At 51.0% G+C, this 21522-nt stretch overlaps 1 protein-coding gene across 4 annotated transcripts in view; it reads right to left on the bottom strand.

Annotated features, from left to right (window-relative positions):
- The window catches only part of KIF1A (kinesin family member 1A), a 223114-nt gene that overhangs the window by 26450 nt on the left and 175142 nt on the right, over positions 1-21522 (bottom strand). For all 4 annotated transcript variants that reach the window (XM_084639637.1, XM_084639634.1, XM_084639635.1 and 1 more), the window contains 4 exons: positions 20823-20931; positions 15891-15957; positions 15677-15761; positions 14552-14657 (listed from right to left, as the gene is read on the bottom strand). In XM_084639637.1, the coding sequence (XP_084495763.1) occupies positions 14552-14657; positions 15677-15761; positions 15891-15957; positions 20823-20931 (367 nt within the window). The remainder of the gene's footprint in view (positions 1-14551; positions 14658-15676; positions 15762-15890; positions 15958-20822; positions 20932-21522) is intronic.

Here is a 21522-nt window from a genome sequence, read left to right as displayed (position 1 = left end):
GGACAGTAGAGCAGGAAATGAAAATACAAGCACTCTCCTGTATCTGCTGTCCTGAATCTCTGATGTATAAGAAGTCTAATCACCTCCTGAAGCCAATGAGAGACTTTGTGTTCATTTCAAACGGCACTGAGAAGGTCCTAAAGCAGCTGTTTATCTAAGAGACACAGGCAAAGACAAATTCAGGTGCGCATCAAATCCCCAACCATCCCACGTGCGGGGGCTAGAAGAATGGCCAGTACTCCCTGCTCAGGTAATGCAACTTTCTTCCCTTCTTTCAATGCTTTAGATTTCGGGATTCACTCCTGGACTGTACCACTGTATAGGAAGAATAGCTCTCCTCTCCTCCCGGGTGTGCTGAGAAGCAAAGCTCTATTAGCCCTTGTCACAGTGGAATCAATTCACAACACCATCTGGCAGAATAGATCCTATCTGAGGATGACTGAGAGCTTGAATTCTAAACAGCTGTGGTATTCTTGCTGCTCTCTCTCCTATCCTCATTTTCTCTGCTTTTCTCCTCCCTCCCATTCCAAATGGTGAAAAGCTGACTGAAAAACCAACTAGACATTCCCTTGTGTCCAGTTCCATAACACAAGAGAAAGGGGGAGCTCAATTAAAGTGACAGTCCTGTAGGAAGAAGACAATACTTCTTGGGGGGAAGTATTCACCCTGTGGAATTCTATTACAGGAACTCATCAGAACCATTTTTAAAGTCTTATCTGGTTATGTCAGCAAGAACAAGGCAATGCAGAGATTCTCTAGTGCAACCACAGTCTATTTGGCTTGATGCAGGAATCAATGGGTGAAGTTCTACACTCTGCATGTTAGAGATGATCAGCAAAAAGAAAAGGAGGACTTGTGGCACCTTAGAGACTAAAGCCTTTTAGTCTCTAATGTGCCACAAGTCCTCCTTTTCTTTTTGTGGATACAGACTAACATGGCTGCTACTCTGAAACCAGAGATGATCAGAAAATCTAAAGCCCTAAAATGGATGCTCTATGCACATAAGCGTCAACACTGGTCAGGTGAGTCGGTGTGACCATTACAAGCTGACCACCCGCTTGGGAAGGAATATTTCTTCCTATGAGAACTGCTAAAATAAATTTTCCATTCTCTGAAGCATGAGGTCAGTGCCAGGCACTGCCAGCAGCTAATTACCAGGTGACATGAACCAGTGGTTACTGCTGGGATGGTGAGTCCTTTGTTACAGCGTTCCCCCTCCCCATCTCCTCTCCTCAGGTTATTCTGTTGTCTGTACGCCAGCAGCTTGGGCACAGGAGAAGAAGGCTGGGATTTTCAAAAGGAGCTGGGTGCCTAACTCCTTTACGCTCCTTCAAAAATACCAAAATGGCTGCCTCCTTCCTCCAGGCCTAGGAGGCTGCAATGGAACTACTCTGAATGTGATGGGTTAGTGTGTTACAATCAACCATTGACAAGGAGAGGATGTTAATATCCCTGTTATGGTCTGTACCCTTATGTTTACCCCTTTTACAAGACTATGATAAGTTTTGTACAAAGTATGCCTTCTGAGGTATCATTTGAAAACTCATAATTTGCTGATCATTATAGTCCTGGTAAATGTGTGTGGCAACATTGTATGTAAAGTTATAAAATTCTGTGGTACGATATTGCTGAGACATGCTCCAAGTTTAGAAAAGCAGGCACAAACCAGTTCCTCAGAGACAAAATCCAAACTGACGCCTCTGTCACGTGTTAATAAAATCAAATGGACTATCACCTGGTTAAGCGGCCATTCTTTGGTAGGTAAAAAGGTGTGAGCAAGAAATCTACATTTTGGCAAAGAAACAGTTGGAGAGTCCTATCCCCACAGACTTGCTGTCTCTTGAACCTCAGTTGGAGATGATTCTCAAAGAAAAATAAAAGTATAAAGAATGGGGAACAGAAGCCCAAATCATCTCTCCCTTCATTGCTACTGTCATAAATATCAAGGGAAGGGTAAACACCTTTCTGTATACAGTGCTATAAAATCCCTCCTGGCCAGAGGCAAAATCCTTTCATCTGTAAAGGGTTAAGAAGCTAAGGTAACCCCGCTGGCACCTGACCCAAAATGGCCAATGAGGGGACAAGATTCTTTCAAATTTGGGGGTGGTGGGGGGAGAACAAAGGGTTTGGTCTGTCTGTGTGATAATTTTGCTGGGAACAGATCAGGAATACAGCCTTACAACTCCTGTAAAGTTAGTAAGTAATCTAGCTAGAAAATGCGTTAGATTTTCTTTTCTTTAATGGCTTGTAAAATAAGCTGTGCTGGAGGGAATGTATATTCCTGTTTTTGTGTCTTTTTATAACTTAAGGTTTTGCCCAGAGGGATTCTCTATGTTTTGAATCTGATTACCCTGTAAGGTATTTACCATCCTGATTTTACAGAGATGATTCTTTTACCTTTTCTTTAATTAAAATTCTTCTTTTAAGAACCTGATTGCTTTTTCATTGTTCTTAAGATCCAAGGGTTTGGGTCTGTGTTCACCTGTACCAATTGGTGAGGATATTATTATTAAGCCTTCCCCAGGAAAGGGTCTGTAGGGCTTGACAGGATATTTTGGGGGAAGACGTCTCCAAGTGGTCTTTCCCTGTTCTTTGTTTATAACAGTTGGTGGTGGCAGCATACTGTTCAAGGACAAAGGCAAAGTTTGTACCTTGGGGAAGTTTTAAATCTAAGCTGGTAAGAATAAGCTTAGGGGGTCTTTCATGCAGGTCCCCACATCTGTACCCTAGAGTTCAGAGTGGGGAAGGAACCTTGACAGCTACTCACGGCCATCAACACACACTTGAAAGACAAAGGAAGCATCATTAGACTGTGGAGAGATGCTTCTGAAAGGAGTTCAGTGAGTAAGACTGCAGGAGCATATGGTGAGAAATTAGTGCTTTGAATTAACTTAACAAGCTAAATTAGGTGTTTGTTGTGTTTTACCTTTTATTTCCTTGTAACTAATTCTGACTTTTATGCTTCATTATTTGTAATCACTTAAAATCTATCCTTCTGTACTTAATAAACTTGTTTTAGTGTTTTATCTACACCAGTGTGCTTGGACTGAAGTGTCTGGGAAAGTTAACAGGATTTGTGCATATCATTTTCTAATAATAAATGACAGACTTTATATGAGCTTGTGTTGTCTAGGAGGGTGCTGGGCAGCACAAGATGCACATTTCTGCGGGAAAGTCTGGGAATGAGAATTTGCTGGTGTTACCCTGCACTGTAATTCAAGAGTGGCTGTCTACATCACTCACACAGTAAAACTGGGAGTGATTTACATGCTGGGGGCTCTGTGTGAGCAGACCAGAAGTCGTTACTCACAGTGAAGCAATGTAAAAGGCACCCCAGGCTAGAGAATTGAGGGGACACAGCTGTTCAACAGTCCAGACTGTACCCTGGGTAATGTCACAATCCCATCCTCCCATGGCTACTAACTTGCAATTGTCTTTTGATACGTAACAAAATGAGAAGTTTGTTGTGTTGTTTTAGTCATGCTGGTCCCAGCATATGATTGAGACAAGATACACGAAGTAATATCTTTTCTTGGACCAACTTCTGTTGGTGGAAGGTACAAGCTTCCAACCGTCACAGAACTCTTCAGGGACTTTTACCTTCCACCAACAGAAGTTGGTCCAAGAAAAGATATTACTTCACCCACCTTGTCTCTCTCAACATGGGAAGCGTGAGACAGAGCAAGAAGGTCAATCAAGGGTCCCTTCTCCACAATTTTTTGGCTTTTTATAGTCTCATATCTCCTCTTTGCCTCTTCCTACTTTTTGTTGCCTGCCTCTGTATTTCCAGCACCCCCATCGCAATGGTGTATATATAGCATCTACACATATCATCTATATATCCCCCGCAGTCTCCCCTGTGCACCTATTTCCCTATAGCCTCTCCTCTGCCTCAACATCTCTGCTTTTCCTCCTCCCCTCCCCACAAGTGAGCAGTTTATTAATGATATTGACAGGCACCAGTTGCCCTTTGCTGGCTGGTGCCCATTAGTTATGGAACTGGGAACTTTTCTTTATTCTTTTTCTTTAAACAAAAAGAAATTACATGCAAAAAAACCCCCAAATTATCTGACAGTTATGCACAGTTGAGCATTCAAAAGTTAAGAGAACTACGGCTGAACATACCTTAGCACTGCTTCTTGTGTGTATGCATGTACAGGGGGCCATATTCCCAACTGGTATAAATTGGCACAACTCCATTGACTTCAATGGGCCAGATATCCATTGGTGCAAACTGGCCAGCTCCACTGAAGTCAATTCAATAGTAAAACTATTACATAGTAATAAGACAACCCCAGTTTCTCTGCAGCCTGCCATCGTATCAAGATTTGACTCTGAGAAGAGAGTGCATTAACTTACAGTTCCAAACACTTTTCCCTGGTAATGTCCAAAGAACAAGGGGCCAGCTCTTCAGCTGGTGTAAACCTGCAATGGAGTCATGCTCTCTACACCAGCTGAGGATCTGGCCAGTTATCTCCCTTCAGCACTCAGAGGGTCAGACCAGATGATCATAATAATCCTTTCTGACCCTAAAAACCTTGGGGCCTGATTTTCAACTATGCCAAGGCCCCGTTATACTAATCTGGCAATGGAAAAGGGCCTTAAAATGGGTGTTCACTTTGAGGCCCCATTAAATTTGCAGAGGGATGTTAAGGGGCCTTAGCAAAACTGAGAATTCAAGCCAGTGAATATGAGACTCCACGGAGGTTTCTTTGGTGGAAATTCTGTCAAGCAGGCCAGAGAATAACAAGCTTGGGTGAAATCCTGCCTCACTGGAGTTAATGGCAAAACTCTCACCAACTTCAGTGGAACCAGGTTTTCACCTGTTATGTCCCTTCCTTCTACATGCAGCTTGTACTTTGCTCCCAAACTCAGCTACGTTGCTTCCATTTCTCTCCTCTTTCTATCTTTCATACAGTATCTTTTCCAAAGTGTCCTTCCCATCCATACACTGCAGTCCAGCCTCTCACGCAGCCTGGGTCAGCTCCCAGCTCCCCAAAATGCTCCTGGGCCCAAGTTGGGAGAGGGTACAAGAGGGGGAAGGATGGTCTTTGCCAAATGTCACAAAGTTACAACAGCAGCAAAATTGAAGGAAAAGCCAGCCAGAGGAACAGAGGCTAACGAGAGAGCGATCCAAAACAAACAGGGAAGCCCAAGGGACAGAAACATAACGAAAGAGCAGCCCAAAGATGTGGAAGAGAAAGGGAAGCCAGTGGATGGAGTGTCTGGAAATTAAAATGCTGTCTCTGAGGGGGAGGAAGAGTGCCAAGGAGGGGAGAGAAAGTGAAGAAAAAACCCCAAGGGAAACAAATACTACCTAGGCATATCCGAATCAAGAAACTGCCTGCAAAAACACAAAACAATCACATGGTTAGTGCGGGTTCAAATGGACAGCAGCAGCATTGTAAGGAAGTGATTCAGAAGCCTGATGCCTTCACACAGCCCCCACTGCCCTTCCTTGCCTCATGTAGGGTGGCAGGGTTACAGCCAAGGGGCCAGACACCTTACAGGCACGCGTGGATGTGTGAGCAGCGTGCTGAGGGGCAATGGCCGTGGCCTGGGGAGTAGTAAAGAGAAAGAGACCAGATCCTGCTCCTGACGGTGGTGACAGAGTGCGAACAAGAAACATCCTTATCTTGTCTGGCTAGGGTGAGGAGCAGGAGTGACAATCCTAGCTGCAGGGGCTATGTGCAGATGGAAACCTAAAGCATGCCTGAGCCTGTGGGGGAAGAGTCTGGGGCTGCTGGCGCTTACAGGCTAAAGCCAATTCCTTGAGGGCCTAGCTAACACCTCCACAGTGAGGCCTTTCCTGGTTCTCATCAGGAACAACTTACCCTGAAACATCAGTGGTAGGGGAGAAGGGCAGCCTAGGGGATGGTCCCAGGGCCTGCTTGCTGCAATGAAGACTGAAGGACATACAAGAGCAAAGCAGGGAGCAAAAGCAGTTCAGAAAGAGGATTAGATGCATCCCATTCCATTGGCTCTCCTCCCTTTGTCCCTACATCCAGGGTCTCCCCATTGCTAGGGCCAAACCAAGCAAAAAGCCCATGCAGGGTTGAAGCAAAGGGAATTGGTGAAGATGTTTCCTTCCACTGTCCTGTGGAAACTCAATCCTCTTTTCCTTTCCCCATGTTCCAGTTACCCCATCTCCTCCCTGCACCACTCCTTCTGCCCATGCTACTGAGGGCTTCTGATCCCGGTTGTGGAGAGAGGCAGTGATCCAAGGCTAGCAACCCTGGGAGAGAGTAGTGCATTTTCACACACCCAGTTTAGATTCTGGGACAGAAAGCTAGATACAAACGTGATGCCCTGGGTCCCTCAAGTTGTAAGCAACACCTCCCCCTTTGTTTGGTAAACAGTCTTGTGACAAGCAACTCTTCACTCTCTGGAGAACTCCATGCCAGGGCTGAAATCCCCTGGCCAGAATGAGCTCTTCTAGCGTGCAGTGCTCAAATGCGGAGGAAAAAGAGGGAGAAATTCCCAAGGTGCCACTGCATTGCTCTCATGTGTGGAGCAGGGCAAAAGAATGGGCCCAGTCACACAGTGCTGTCAGATTTAATTGGCCAGATCCCCAGCTGGTGCAAATCAGACCTAGCTCCACTGGAGTCACTGAGTCAGATCCCCAACTGGTGTAAATTGTGTGGCTCCAATGAAATCAATGGTCCCGATTTATAGTAGTTCAGGATCTAGCCCTAATTCTTCCAGCTGTCTGTTACACTGTTTCTCAATGACTGGTCCGTGGACGGCACTGGCCCTGAGATTTCCCTGATACAATTTAGGAAGGCAGCAAGCTGGTCCTTGGTATAAAACGGTTACTTACCTTCTCGTAACTGTTGTTCTTCGAGATGTGTTGTTTACGTCCGTTCCACATTAGGTGTGCACGCGCTGCGTGCACCAGCATCGGAAACTTTTTCCCTTAGAGACTCCTGTCGGGGAGGCGGGGCCCCCTGAGTGGCACCACTGTGCTGTGCATATATACCCCTGCCGGCCCGACCCCCTCCAGTTCCTTCTTGCTGGCAACTCCGACAGAGGGGTAGGAGGGTTGGTGGTGGAATGGACGTGAACAACACATCTCGAAGAACAGTTATGAGAAGGTAAGTAACTGTTCTTTCTTCTTCGAGTGCTTGTTCACGTCCATTCCACATTAGGTGAATCACAAGCTTACCTCTGGAGGAGGGTAGGAGTCAATTGATTGGAGGACCACTCTGCCAACTGCCGCAGAAAGCTGTGGAAGTCGCTTGCGCCCTGGTCAAGTGGGCCGTGGCCGCCGGGGCTGGAACACCTGCGAGCTCATAGCACGTCCGGATGCAGCTTGTAATCCAAGACAAGATCTGCTGCGCTGACACTGGGAGGCCTTTCATCCTCTCGGCTACAGCCACAAACAGCTGCACGTATTTACGAAAGGGCCTGGTGCACTCCAAATAGAATGCCAGTGCTCAACGGACATCCAGGGTGTGTAGGCTGCGGTGACTTGGGTCTGTATGGGGTTTTGGAAAAAACACTGGCAGACAAATGTCCTGGCCCAAATGGAATTGCGAGACCACCTTAGGGAGGAACTTGGGGTGCCATCGGAGCTGCACATTATCCTTGTGAAACACTGTATACAGTGGCTCAGAGGTGAGAGCCCTCAGCTCAGACACCCTTCTGGCCGAGGTAATGGCCACCAAAAATGTCACCTTTCATTTGCCCGAACGGGGGTCCCATGAGCTTAGAGAGGACCAAGTTAAGGTTTCAAGGAGGAACTGGGGGGGCATGAGTACGGAAACATCCTCTCCAATCCTTTAAGGAACCGTCCCACCACTGGGTGGGAAAACACTGAGCCCTCCGAAAACCCCGGATGGAAGGCGGAGGTGGCCGCCAGGTGCACTCTGAGTGAGGACAGGGCCAGCCCCTGCTGGTTGAGGTGCAGGAGGTACTCGAAGATGGCTTGCACCGGGGCCTGGCCCGGCCGCACCTGTCGGGGCTCACACCAAGACGAGAACCTTTTCCACTTGGCCATATAGGTCGCCGTGGTAGAAGGCTTCCTACTGCCAAGCAGAATCTGCTGCACAGGAAGGGAGCACTGGCTCTCCAAGGCGTTTAGCCACAGAGCTTCCTCGCCGTCAGGTGTAGTGATTGCAGGTCGGGGTGGAGAAGCCGCCTGCCGTCCTGCATGATGAGGTTGGGGGCAGGACTACTGGGGCCTCCACCGACAGCTCTAGGAGCGTTGTGTACCAGTGCTGGCGGGGCCATGCCAGGGCGATGAGGACCACCGCCGCCCTCTCCCTGCGTACCTTGAGCAGGACCTTGTGTACCAAGGGGAGCGGGGGAAAAGCATACATCAAGCCCCCTCCCCATGGGATCGCAAACACGTCTGCGACTGAGCCTGGGCTGTGGCCCTGGAACGAGCAGAACCGTGGACACTGGGCATTGGCCCTGGTGGCAAACAGGTCTACCTGGGCAAACCCCCACCTGCGGAAGAGCGAAAGCACAACATCCGCTCTTAGCATCCACTCATGCATGCTATACGACCTGCTGAAGTAGTCCGCCAGCTTGTTTTGCACCCCCGGGAGATATGACGCCTCGAGGTTAATGGCATGGGCTATGCAAAAGTCCCAGAGGAGGAGAGTCTTGCGACAGAGCGGTGAGGAACAGCTGCTTGTTTAAAAAGAACATGGCAGTAGTGTTGTCTGTCAGAACTGTCACGTTGTGACCACTCAGAGTGGTGTGAAAAGTCTGGCAGGCGAGACGAACCGCCCTGAGCTCCTTCACATTGATATGGAGCAAACGCTCTGCTCTGGACCACAAGCCCTGCGTCATGTGGTCCCCAAGGTGAGCCCTCCACCCGTGGTCTGATGCATCCGTCACCAGCATCAGGTCTGGTTGTGGGGCGGCAAAGGGGATGCCTTTGCAAACCGCAGGCTGGGACTGCCACCACAGCAGGGAGTCCAGCACGTCCCTTGGGGCTGTCACTACCAAGTCCAGGGGGTCCCTGCCTGAGCGGTACACCTGAGCGAGCCACGCCTGCAGAGTCCTGAGTCTTAGTCTGGCATGCCTGACCACATGCCTGCATGCTGCCACGTGGCCCAGCAGCCGCAGGCAGCAGTCATTGGAAACTGGCGCAGTGAGGCCACCACCTGCTGGATAGCTCAGAATCAGGATACTGGAAGGCTTGCTCTGGCCCGCACCACATCCAAGACTGCCCCTATGAATTCCACTCTCTGTGTGGGCACGAGAGTGGACTTGGGGACATTGAGGAACCCCAGCTTGCGGAACAATCTCCAAGCCACCTCCACATGGCCCCGCATTTCCGCCTCGGATCAACCCACCAGGAGCCAGTCATCAAGGTATGGGTACAGCCGGATTCTCTGCCTCAGTAAGAAGGCCGCCACCACTGCCATGCATTTTGTGAACACCCATGGGGCCGCGGCTAGACCAAACGGGAGAACCACAAACTGGTAATGTTCTTGGCCCACGGTGAAGTGCAGAAACTGCCGATGTGTTGGGTGGATGGCGATATGAAAGTATGTGTCCTTCATGTCGAGGGCAGCGTACCAGTCCCCTGGATCCGGGGAAGGGATGATGGTGCCCAGAGAGACCATGCGGAACCAGGCCTTGACCCGGAACTTGTTGAGCCTGTGCAGGTCTAAAATGGGACAAAGGCCCCTTTTGACCTTGGGGATGAGGAAGTACCGGGAGTAGAACCCTTTCCCCCTTAGATCGTGCGGCACCGCCTCTACCACCCCCGCCTCTAGCAGTGAGCGAACCTCCTTCTCTAGGAGATGCTTTTGATGGGGGTCCCTGAAGAGGGACGGGGAAGGGGGGTAGGAGGGAAGAGAATTGCAGCGAGTACCTGTTCTGTACCGTGCGTAAGACCCAATGGTCCGATGTAATGCTGGACCACGCGCAGGAGAAATGGGCCAGGCAGCTCAGGAAACAAGGGGACGGATCCGGTGACTGGTCTGGTATGCTGTCCTTGAGTGCACCTTCAAAAGCCTGGCTTACTGCCCGGCTGGGATTTGTGCTGACCTTGGTTCTGACCCGGCGCATTATTGTTGTTGTTATTATTGCACCATCACCTGTTATCCCTGCCTCGCCTACGGTAAGCCTCATGCCTATGATGAGGCTGGTACTGGTGCTGAGGGGGAGGCTGTGGCTTAAAGGGCTTCCTCTGCATCACCGGGGTGTGCATACCCAGCGACTTAAGTGTAGCCCTCGAGTCCTTGAGGCTATGCAGCCTCGCGTCTGTCTGGTCCGAAAAGAGCCCGGACCCTTCAAAGGGGAGATCCTGAAGTGTACTCTGGACCTCAGGTGGCTGGCCTGACTCCTGCAGCCACGCTGAGTGCCTCATCACAACACAATTGTCACAATTGTCAATCACAACACACCCCCAACACAATTGTTCTGGCCGCCGCGTCTGCTGAATCCAGGGAGACCTGGAGAGAGGTCTTAGCTACTGACTTGCCCTTGTCCACCAGGGCCGTAAACTCCTGTTGGGAACCTTGCGGGAGGTTGTCCTTAAACCTCCCCACCACTGCCTAGGAGTTAAAATTATGCCTGCTGAGGATGGCCTGCTGGTTCGCAATCCTCAACTGAAGGCCCCCTGACGAGTACATCTTTCTGCCAAAAAGGTCCAGGTGTTTTGCTTCCTTGGCCTTAGGTGCCGGGGCCAGTTGTCCATGGTGCTCCCTTTTGTTCACTGCCGAGACCACCAGGGAGCATGAACTTGGGTGGCAGAACAAGAATTCATAGCCCTTTGATGGGGCAAAGTACTTGCGCTCCACACCTTTGGCCGTTGGAGCCCTGGAGCCTGGGGTCTGCCATATAGTCTTATAATTCGATTGGACGGTCTTAATGAGCGGGAGCGCTATTTTAAATGGACCTTCGGGGATCAAAATGTCCACCATGGGGTCCTCCTGCTCAACCGTCTCCTCGACCTGCAATCCCAAGTTCTGGGTGATCCTACGCAGTAGCTCCTGGTAGGCTCTGTGGTCTATGGGTGGAGGGTCAGACACTGCTGTTCCCGTCACCACCTTATCCGGGGATGACGAGGAGGTTAGCAGCTGCTAAACCCCCTCTGGCTGGTCCTCCAGCTACCCTCCCCCCCTCGGAGGGGCCTTCAGCTCGGGCTGGCGCGGGAGATCGTGGGGTGGTACTGGACTCAGTGCTGGTCTCTCTGGTTTATCCTGGGGGGGATGCTGGAGGCCCATATACTGTAGCTTCTGGCGCCATCGGGCGTTGATGCGGGGACCGAGACCGCTGCACCGAGTAGCCCACCCTGGACGGGGCCCCTTGGCACTGTTGATAGGCCCAAGGTGTCCAGAAGGGCCAATGACCAAGCGGCCCCCATTGGGGGTGCCACCCTGTCTGAAGGTCCTTGCTGTCCGGAGCATGGTGCAAGTAACTGTAATGGCTGGAGTCGGTGCCGAACTGTGGCGACGCCGACCGCGAAGGCCACTGCGGTGCTGACGATTTGTGCTGGCGGGAGGTTGACGAGTGGCTCCTAACTGAATGGGAGCGAGACTGGTACCAAAATCCCTGGGAATGGGACCGATGTTCTCAGGACTGGGATCGGCATCTGTGGGAGTCCTCTGGCGAGGGCCGTCTCAACTCCTCCTGGTGCTGGTCTCTAATCGGTGCCGGAGAGCATCATGCCTCTTCCATTACTTCCTTGCGCCAACCCACTCCTGGTACTGCGACTTCCTTCTGAGCCGCGGATAACTGGGAGTCCACAGACGTGGAGCTTGACCGGGACTGACTCTGGGAGCGATGCTGGGACGATGTCCTTGAATTGCACACCATTGGCAGCTTACCCCTCGACGGCTCCCATGGCATAGGTGCTGGAGGATTCTCCCTGTCTGGGACAGAGCTCGTCGCCGACAGCACACTGAGGTCCTTTGCCACCTCAAAGGGGCCGGGGTGGAGGGCTGATCCATTAAGTCCTCGAGCCCATTGTCTGCACTGAGCTCACTTAGGCCTGGGCTCGGTGGGGCTTGTGGTGCTGAAGCCACCAGTGCCAGCGCCGGTACAGCGGCCTTCCTGCTCTTATCGGCGCTCGGGGCCTTCGAAGGCGCCGGCCTCCGACGCGGGGAACGTCCGCGCCTTCCTTTTGGCTGCACCATGGGCCGCACTGGGGAGGACGAGCAGTGCCGGGGCCTACTCTGGTGCTCTGGGGCCCACAGCTTCGGTGTTTAGTCAGTGCTGGGTCTCCCAATGTCTCCGGGGCACTACGCACCGAGGAAGCCAGAGCCGACGTCGGGCACTGCGGGCCCAGTGGCTGCAATGCGGCTTCCATCAACAACTGCTTCAAACGAAAGTCTCTTTCTTTTTTTGTTCGTGGCTTGAACGCCTTGCAAATCTTATATTGCTTAGTTTGATGTTCTTCCCACAGGCAACGTAGACACGAGTCGTGGGGGTCACTAACTGGCATAGGCTTGCGGCACGTGGCACAAGCCTTAAACCTGTGGGCCTGCGGCATGCTCCGGGGCGGGTGCTGGAAGCGTCCAAGCACCTAATCACTTAAGTGTCCACGACAAAGGTATGCGAACTAACTGATAACAGCTATCTATGAGAAAGGCTAAGGGACTGCTCTCATATGAGAGAGAGGTTGTTCCAACGCCGCCATGGACGGTAAGAAGGAACTGGAGGGGGTCGGCGGCAGGTGTATATATGCACGGCGCAGTGGCGCCACTCAGGGGGCCCCACCAGCCAGACGGGAGCCGCTAAGGGAAAAAGTTTCCGACACTTGTGCACGCAGCGCGCGCACCTAATGTGGAATGGACGTGAACAAGCTCGAAGAAGAACAAAAGGTTGAGAAATGCTGCATCTATTACACTGTTTGTTTGTATCAATTTCTGTCTTGCTCAGGAGAGGCAGGAACAAACGATCTGAGCTACCCAGAGAGGTGCTGCAGTGCTGCTGTTCTGAGTCCTTGCTCCCTCTGAATACTGCTGCTGTCACCCTCACACAGCGTCACCTGCATGGCATCTGACAGCATGTAGTGGAGCCTGTTCTACTGCCCTGATCCAATCCTTTCCTCAGGGTCACTCACTGCTCAATGACTCTTCAGACGCAACTGCTCGTCACATGACTCACATTACGCCTGGCCCACCCTTGACCTTCCCCACTCCCCTCAAGTACTCACTCCAGCTACCTGCTGTCTTGCTCTTGCCCCCTCGGTCATCCACCCAGCTGGCGAAGGGCTCTGCTGGCCTGGGGCAGAGCGCTGGCCTGTGGGCATTGCTGGGTGAGGCAGGTTAAGTAAGCAAGCACACAGGTCACAGTGGGATTGACCATTTCTCTTGTACTGAGCTTTCTGGGTTTTAAACTGTATTCCCTCAATTACACCAGGTGCCCATAGGCAGGGCAGCCCTGGCAGGAGGAAGGAAGAGGAGACATCCCCAAGGATGCAGGGAAGAAGCTGTGACAGGGACAAGCTCAGTTTCCTTCCTGCCACTCTCCAAGGACAGGCAGTGCAATGCCTCACAATGGCCACACACAATGCGGATGTTACCTACGTTGCCAGTGATGATCTCTCATCTCCTCTATGTGAATTACAAGCAAGCACTGTGACTAGTGAAGGCCCCTGCTTCCTGCTGAATGTGCTCCCAATCTTGTCCTAAAACACACTGTACAACCACTTCCACCCAGAATCCATCCCAGCATGAACCCGTGACAGCTCTCCAGGCTAGACCTCTTGCTGGGGCTGCCCTGAGCTGCAGCAGTGACCTGGAGCTCTGCTCTGTGGTGCCAGTATCAGTCACTCCGCATCCACCACTGACTGGTTATTCATTCCAAGGTTGCTGCTAGGGTTCCGAGTTCTGGTGTTTGCTGCCACCCCCTTAAGACTTAGCCAAAAGCATCAGCACTAGCAGAGTGCATCTAGGCATCTGATTGACACTGCAGCACACAGCTATACTGGGTCTCAGAGAAGCCTAGGTGACAGTCTCAGCATCTAAAGAGAGCTGCATACAACATTGCCTATCAGTTGAATGTAGGGCCATGGGGCCTCACCACCCTTGGTTAATGCTGCTACAACGCAGGGGCGGGGATGGCATCTTAAAATCCAGGGGTGGGTGAAAATCCAAAGACTCCTTTGATGTTGGTGTAATATTTTGAAAATGTCACTGGGAGGTTAGGCCTCCTTTGGCACATGCCAATGGCAGCCCTGGGCAGTGCAAGGAAGATCTGCCTCAGCAGCCTCGGGTGAAAGCTGTCAGCTAGATAATGTTCTGAGATGCCATCAAAGAGTGTGTGTTTGTGTGTGGGAGGGGATTTGGGAAGCCCACCTCGAATCCCTGGGCTTCTTTACATTCTCCACTATTCCTGCCTTGTAGTGCAGCCATGTTGCCATCCTGCCAGTGCCCTCTGAAATGCAGACTCAGCACAACCACCGTCCCTAAGTGGTCCTGCAGCAGCAAGAAGACCCTGATGGGCAAGACCTTAGGGGCAGGAGGGAGAGAAGCCCTCATGAACAGAGACAGCCCTTGCCAACCTAACTGGACCAGACATTGCCTAGCACCACAGGACAGCAGGGCAAAATGAAGAGACGGCAAGGCCAGGCCAGACCCACCGATCATCCTGGGAAGGGTGGATGTATCCAGACGACAGGATGTTCAGAGACAAGATGTTGGGGTCGATGAGAGACTCGTCCCCTTCTGGGGTGTTTCGGATCCGACCTGCCAACACACATCAAAACACACCGTTTGGAGGATGGGCAGCTGGGGGTGGGGCACAGCTCAATGGGGACAGTTCACTGTTCTAAGCTGCATAGCAGGGTAAATGGTAAAAGTGAGACTCAGGGGAAGATGCTTAATGTCAGCATCATATCCTCTTTCAGCCCCTTGGGACAGGCTCTATATCCATCCCCTCCTGCTAGAACTAGAGACCAGATTGCCCAAGCTCATCCCCATGGGTGGGAGGGTGCCTGGCTCCAGGGGAACCACTAGGAGGAGATCTGTATGCCTGCTACCACACCCCTCTGTAGGTCTGCCTCACTCCCTTCCACATGGCTGGCCAGCCCCAAAGGCCAGTAGCATCTGAAGGCCACGGAGAGGGAGAGGCATGTCCTTCCGTCTTGTCCCCTCCCCTACCCGTAAGGACACATGGATGGAGCCAGTCCTGAGCTCCCCAAAGCACAGTCTGGCCTTTACATGGGCTATGAAATGAGAGAGGCTCCTTGCCCTTCTCCTCCACTATGCCCTGGGTAGAGAGCAGGCACTGAGAGAGCCCCGCTTCCCCAAATGGGGGCTCAAAGAGCTAGCAGAGGTCCCCTAGTCTAATCCAGGATGCTGGTAAGAACAATGGGGGCACTGCCTCAGCTGGTGGCAATTTCCGTTGAAGTAAATGGAACTCTGACCATTGACAGCAGCTGAGGATCTGCCCCGGGACCCCTGCTGCAGCGGTAAGGGCCTGGCAGCTCAGCCTTGGCTCCTGGGGGTAGCCTGGTACTCAAGGAGGGGGTGCCTTGCTTAGTGATGTGCTGCTGAGCATGAGTAAAGGGGGTGCCAGCTGGCCCCCAGCGATCATCTGCATTATTTCCCACAACAGGCCTGACAGAATAGGAGGAGCGGGAGCCTGGATAAAGTATGAGGGAGAAGAGATTATGGGAGAGAAGGGAACGGGAGGGAGTGCACAGGCGTGAGGACGCAGGAGTGAGGCGTCTCCTCAGACCCTGCCAACCAGCAACTCTGCTTACCCACAACCAGCTCTCGCACTTCTTTCCAGCGGACAAGGCTGCTGTTTTCATGCACTAACGTCACGGTGATCCTCCTCTGGATTCCCTGCCAGCACCATGCCAGAGAGAAAAGGGCAGTGGTTAAAACCAACAGCCCAACACCCAGTTGTTATGGGGACTAGGAAGATGGGCCAGTGGGGCGGCGCAGGGACAAGGAGCAGGGCAAAGACCATACCTGGTGGAGCAGAAAGGTTCCATGGCACGGCATCCCTCCACGGTGATCAACGACAGCAGGAATGTAACTGAAAAAGGGAAGATCAGTGAGATGTGATGGGAGATGGAGGTGCTCCTCCCCATGTCAGGGCCCGAATGATCTCACCCCACCACCCCACGGTCCAGGGGGATCTCACACACATACTGTTTGAAGGACAGCTAACCAAAAACTCAAAAGGTAATAACAAAATGTTTTTTAAGTACATCAGAAGCAGGAAGCCTGCTAAACAACCAGTGGGGCCCCTAGATAATCGAGATACAAAAGGAGCACTTAAAGACGATAAAGTCATCGCAGAGAAACTAAATGAATTCTTTGCTTCAGTCTTCACGGCTGAGGATGTTAGGGAGAGTCTCAAACCTGAGCCATCTTTTATAGGTGACAAATCTGAGGAATTGTCACAGATTGAAGTGTCACTAGAGGAGGTTTTGGAATTAATTGAGAAACTTAATAGTAACAAGTCACCGGGACCAGATGGCAGTCACCCAAGTGTTCTGAAAGAACTCAAATGTGAAATTGCAGAACTATTAACTATAGTTTGTAACCTGTCCTTTAAATCATTGGCCAAACCGGACACTCTCTATGCAAAAGAATAAATGGACACAAATCTGACATCAGGACTCAGAACATTCAAAAACCGGTAGGAGAACACTTCAACTTCTCTGGCCACTCAGTAACAGACTTAAAGGTGGCAAGTTTGCAACAGAAAAGCTTCAAAAACAGACTCCAACGAGAAACTGCTGAGCTTGAATTAATATGCAAACTAGATACCATTAACCTGGGTTTGAACAGAGACTGGGAGTGGCTGGGTCATTACACATATTGAATCTATTTCCCCATGTTAAGTATCCTCATACCTTCTTGTTGACTGTCTAAATGGGCCATCTTGATTATCACTACAAAAGTTTTTTTCTCCTGCTGATAATAGCTCATCTTAATTAATTAGCCTCTTACAGTTTGTATGGCAACTTCCACCCTCTCTGTATGTATATATATCTTCTTATTATATGTTCCATTCTATGCAACCGATGAAGTGGGCTGTAGCACATAAAAGCTTATGCTCAAATAAATTTGTTAGTCTCTAAGGTGCCACAAGTACTCCTGTTCTTTTTGCTCAAGATAGTTAAGACCAAAGCAGACTGTGAAGAACTTCAAAAAGATCTCACAAAACTAAGTGATTGGGCAACAAAATGGCAAATGAAATTTAATGTGGATAAATGTAAAGTAATGCACATTGGAAAAAATAACCCCAGCTATACATACAACATGATGGGGGCTAATTTAGCTATAACTAATCAGGAGAAAGATCTTGGAGTCACTGTGGATAGTTCTCTGAAGATGTCCACGCAGTGTGCAGCGGCAGTCAAAAAAGCAAATGGGATGTTAGGAATCGTTTAAAAAGGGATAGAGAATAAGATGGAGGATATCTTATTGCCCTTACATAAATCCATGGCATGTCCACATCTTGAATACTGCGTACAAATGTGGTCCCCTCATCTCAAAAAAGATATACTGGCATTAGAAAAGGTTCAGAAAAGGGCAACTAAAATGTTTAGGGGTTTGGAACGGGTTCCATATGAGGAGAGATTAAAGAGGCTAGGACTTTTCAGCCTGAAAAAGAGAAGACTAAGGGGGGATATGATAGAGGTATATAAAATCATGAGTAGTGTGGAGAAAGTGAACAAGGAAGTGTTATTTACTTGTTCCCATAATATAAGAACTAGGGGCCACCAAATGAAATTAATGGGTAGCAGGTTTAAAACAAATAAAAGGAAATTCTTCACTCAGCGCACAGTCAACCTGTGGAACTCCTTGCTTGAGGAGATTGTGAAGGCTAGGACCATAATAGGGTTTAAAAGAGAACTGGATAAATTCACGGAGGTTAAGTTTATTAGCCAAGATGGGTAAGGAATGGTGTCCCTAGCCTCTGTTTGTCAGAGGGTGGAGATGGATGGCAGGAGAGAGATCACTTGATCATTACCTGTTAGGTTCACTCCCTCTGGCATTGGCCACTGTTGGTAGACAGGTTACTGGGCTGGATGGACCTTTGGTCTGACCCAGTATGGCCATTCTTATTTTCTTATGTTCTTACTCCCCAAGTCCCGGGGGTCTCACACATGTTCCCCCCAGGTCCCATGGGATCTCACAAACACACACTCCAGGGCCCGGGGGATCTCACGCTTGCATCCCCTGAGGTCCAGGGGGAATCTCACACACCTCCCCCTCCCCCAGGGGATCTCATACTTGCTCCCCCCAGGTCCTGGGGGTTCTCACCGATGCACCCCCCAAGGCCTGGTGGTTCTCACACACGCACCCTGCAAGGCCCGGGGGTAATCACAGAATATCAGGGTTGGAAGAGACCTCAGGAGGTCATCTAGTCCAACCCCCTGTTCAAGCAGTACCAATCCCCAACTAAATCATCCCAGCCAGGGCTTTTTCAAGCCTGACCTTAAAAACCTCTAAGGAAGGAGATTCCACCACCTCCCTAGCTAACCCATTCCAGTGCTTCACCACCCTCCTAGTGAAAATTTTTTTTCCTAATATCCAACCTAAACCTCCCACACTGCAACTTGAGACCATTACTCCTTGTTCTGTCATCTGGTACCACTGAGAACAGTCTAGATCCATCGTCTTTGGAACCCAATCTCAAACATGCACTCGCATCTCCCAAGGTCCTGAGGAATCACACAAGCACCCACAGGTCCTGGGCGATCTCACACATGTCCCTCTCAAAGCCCAATGGATCTCACACATGCACCCCCCAGGGCCCGGGGGTTCTCACCGATGCACCCCTCAAGGCCCAGGGGATGTCACACAGGCACGCAACAAGGCCCGGGGGATCATAGAATATCAGGGTTGGAAAGGATGTCAGGAGGTCATCTAGTCCAACCCCCTGCTCAAAGCAGGACCTAACTCACACTCGCATCCCCTGAGGTTCAGGGGGATCTCACACATGTCCCACTCAGAGCCCAGTGGATCCCACCCATGCACCCAACAGATCCTGGAGGATCTCATCCACGTACCCTCCAAGGCCCGGGGGATCTCACCCACACATCCCACAGGGCCTGGGGGATCTTGAACATGCATGTCCGAGGTCCCAGGGGATCTCACACTCGCATCCCCCCACAAGGTCCCGGGGGATCTCACACTTGCCTCCCCGCCCGAGGTCTGGGGAATTTGACACAGGCACCCCACAGGACACGTGGGATCTGACAAATGTACCCCCCAGGGCCTGGGGATCCCTTACACGCACCCCACAGGTCCCTGGAGATCTTACACATGCACCCACCAGGGCACAAGGGCTCACACAGGTGCACATCACAGGACCCTAGGGCCCTCCACACACACACACCCTTTTCTGATTCCCATTTGTGTTGCCAGTGCCATGCAGGGAGGGTTCTGATCACTGGAAGAGATTTAGACTCAGCCCTTCAGCTGGCAAAAGGGCATACCAATGTCCTGAGCCCATCCCAGCACACTGGAGACCAGACACAGGCCCAGACTCCACAGAGGCCATGCAAGGAGCAAACAGACTTTCTCTCAGAAGCAGCAGCAGGTGACTGGATGTCTTTGATCATCAGTGGAGCCGTTAGAACGCCCAGACTCAGAGGTGCTTGAATCCTTTATTGGCTGAGTTTTGCCCCTTGGTCCCAGTTGCAAATTACCCACAACCAGGCTGTGATTTTAGACATTTAATTGTTATGCCCAATTGCCCGACCAATAATTTGTGCCAACATTTTTTTTAAACCTGTGGTTTGTTTTCCAGTGGATCCCTGTGAGAATTCCCTTTGGCGCCATGTGACTGCTCTCCCAAGTTTCATGGTGTTTTGTCTGCCCCCTGCATGGGTCATCTAAAAGCAGCCCTATCTGCACATTATCGATGAACCACTGTCACCGAATCTCTTGTGTGAATCCCAGAAAGAGGTGGCTGTGGGAGCAGGGCAGATGTGAGATGTCTTCACCATCAGTGTGACACCAAACAGCCAGGGAATAAAGAACTCCTTCAAATGAGAACTCTAGGCTGGAGGTGAGAGTCTAGACGAGTGCCAAGCCATTGCAAGCACTAGCCCAAGGAACTGTGGTTTGTTTGCAAATGCTTTTCTGCTGCATTTGTCCCACGCTCCCCAGCTGCACACTAGCGTACTCCCATGTCCCTCATTTGTTTACTTGTGGCAGGCTATTTTTTTTGCATCACTTATTGCCCCGACTCCCAACATCTTGTCAATCTTTCACCGGCAAATCCTGCCTGGAATGCATTGGGAGGCCCATGCTCCTTCCGCAGTGGCAGTTCTGAATGCCCCTGTAAGTTCCCTTAGCTGCACATAGGCTCATTAATGAGTGTGCTTTGGAAAGATTCTCCCCAGGCTCTTCCTACAGCTACCAAGCAATTCAAAGCCTGCTGCTGGTCATGCAGGGCCCCCTACATGTGCCCTGCACCTGGCACTGGGGCAGCTGCTCCCACATACAGTAGACCTTTCATCTGGAAGAGCTGTAATTAAATCAACCAGGTGGCTGGCTGATGGGGTGGGGAGGAAGGCAATTTTATTACTGGCTGATTTCCTTTTCTCATTGTTCTACATGAGGCAGCTACATAAGCACAATTCCCATAGCTCTCCGGACCACGCTGTCCTTTGGGGAGAAACTCGTTCCATTTTGCAAGAGACATCTCAAACGGTGACACTGTGGTTTGGCATAGAATCACAGGACTGGAAGGGACCTCGAGAGGTCATATAGTCCAGTCCCCTGCACTCATGGCAGGACTAAGTGTTGTCTAGACCTTCCCTGACAGGTGAGCTCCCCAGGGTAGGATTCCCCCTACAGCTCTCCAGGATGGGGTCCCCCGACAGTGGGACATTCTGGTTCCCTGGTCAGCCCTCAGGAGGGGACGGTACTTACTCGCCATTGGCCTCCAGCTCGCAGATCTCAAAGAAGACCATCAGATCGTATTTGCACTGGCAGGGCCCGGCGCTGGGACGCGCCAGGGTGCTCAGCTTCGTCGCTGGCACTACAGCGGGCAGAAAATAAGACTTACAAAACAGGAAAGAAGAAGCTGCTGAAGTATGAGCTGGACTCACTGCACCACTCAGGAGATGAGTGTCAGTCAGAGCCAGGACACTGGCAGTGACTGTCTAGGAGAGCAGCTAGCCGAGATCTAGCCCCAGCTGGAGATGACCTCTGACCCCCAACATGCCAAGAGAAGAGGGGAGAACATGCACTGATACATGAACCCAGTCAGATTCTGTGAACCCTTACTCCCACTGTGGTGCATACTCCTGTCCGTAGTCCCACTGACGCCAGTGGGCCGATGTGGGGAGCCAGGGTACAAAGGATCAGGCCCACACAGTGTATATGAGAGACAAGACACACGCAAAAGAAGTGATTGCTGCTTTTGCTATGCTCTGGCTAAGCATTGCCCTCTGAAAGGCCAGCCCCGCTCAGGCACTTCCAGCCAGAGGCCTGACCCCAAATCACAGAACGGAGAAGCAGGACACACAGAGGCAACAGCAAACCAAGACACTAGGCTGAGAGGAAAACCACTGGGACTCAGGTGTCAGATGCCAAAATGCATGTAGCCTCAGAAAGCTGTGTACTGCTT

Source organism: Lepidochelys olivacea (assembly GCF_965140295.1).
Source record: "Lepidochelys olivacea isolate rLepOli2 genome assembly, chromosome: 9".
NCBI classification, from domain to species: domain Eukaryota; kingdom Metazoa; phylum Chordata; order Testudines; family Cheloniidae; genus Lepidochelys; species Lepidochelys olivacea.
Note: the sequence above shows the minus strand (reverse complement) of the source record. Positions and strands in the feature narration are given on the sequence as shown.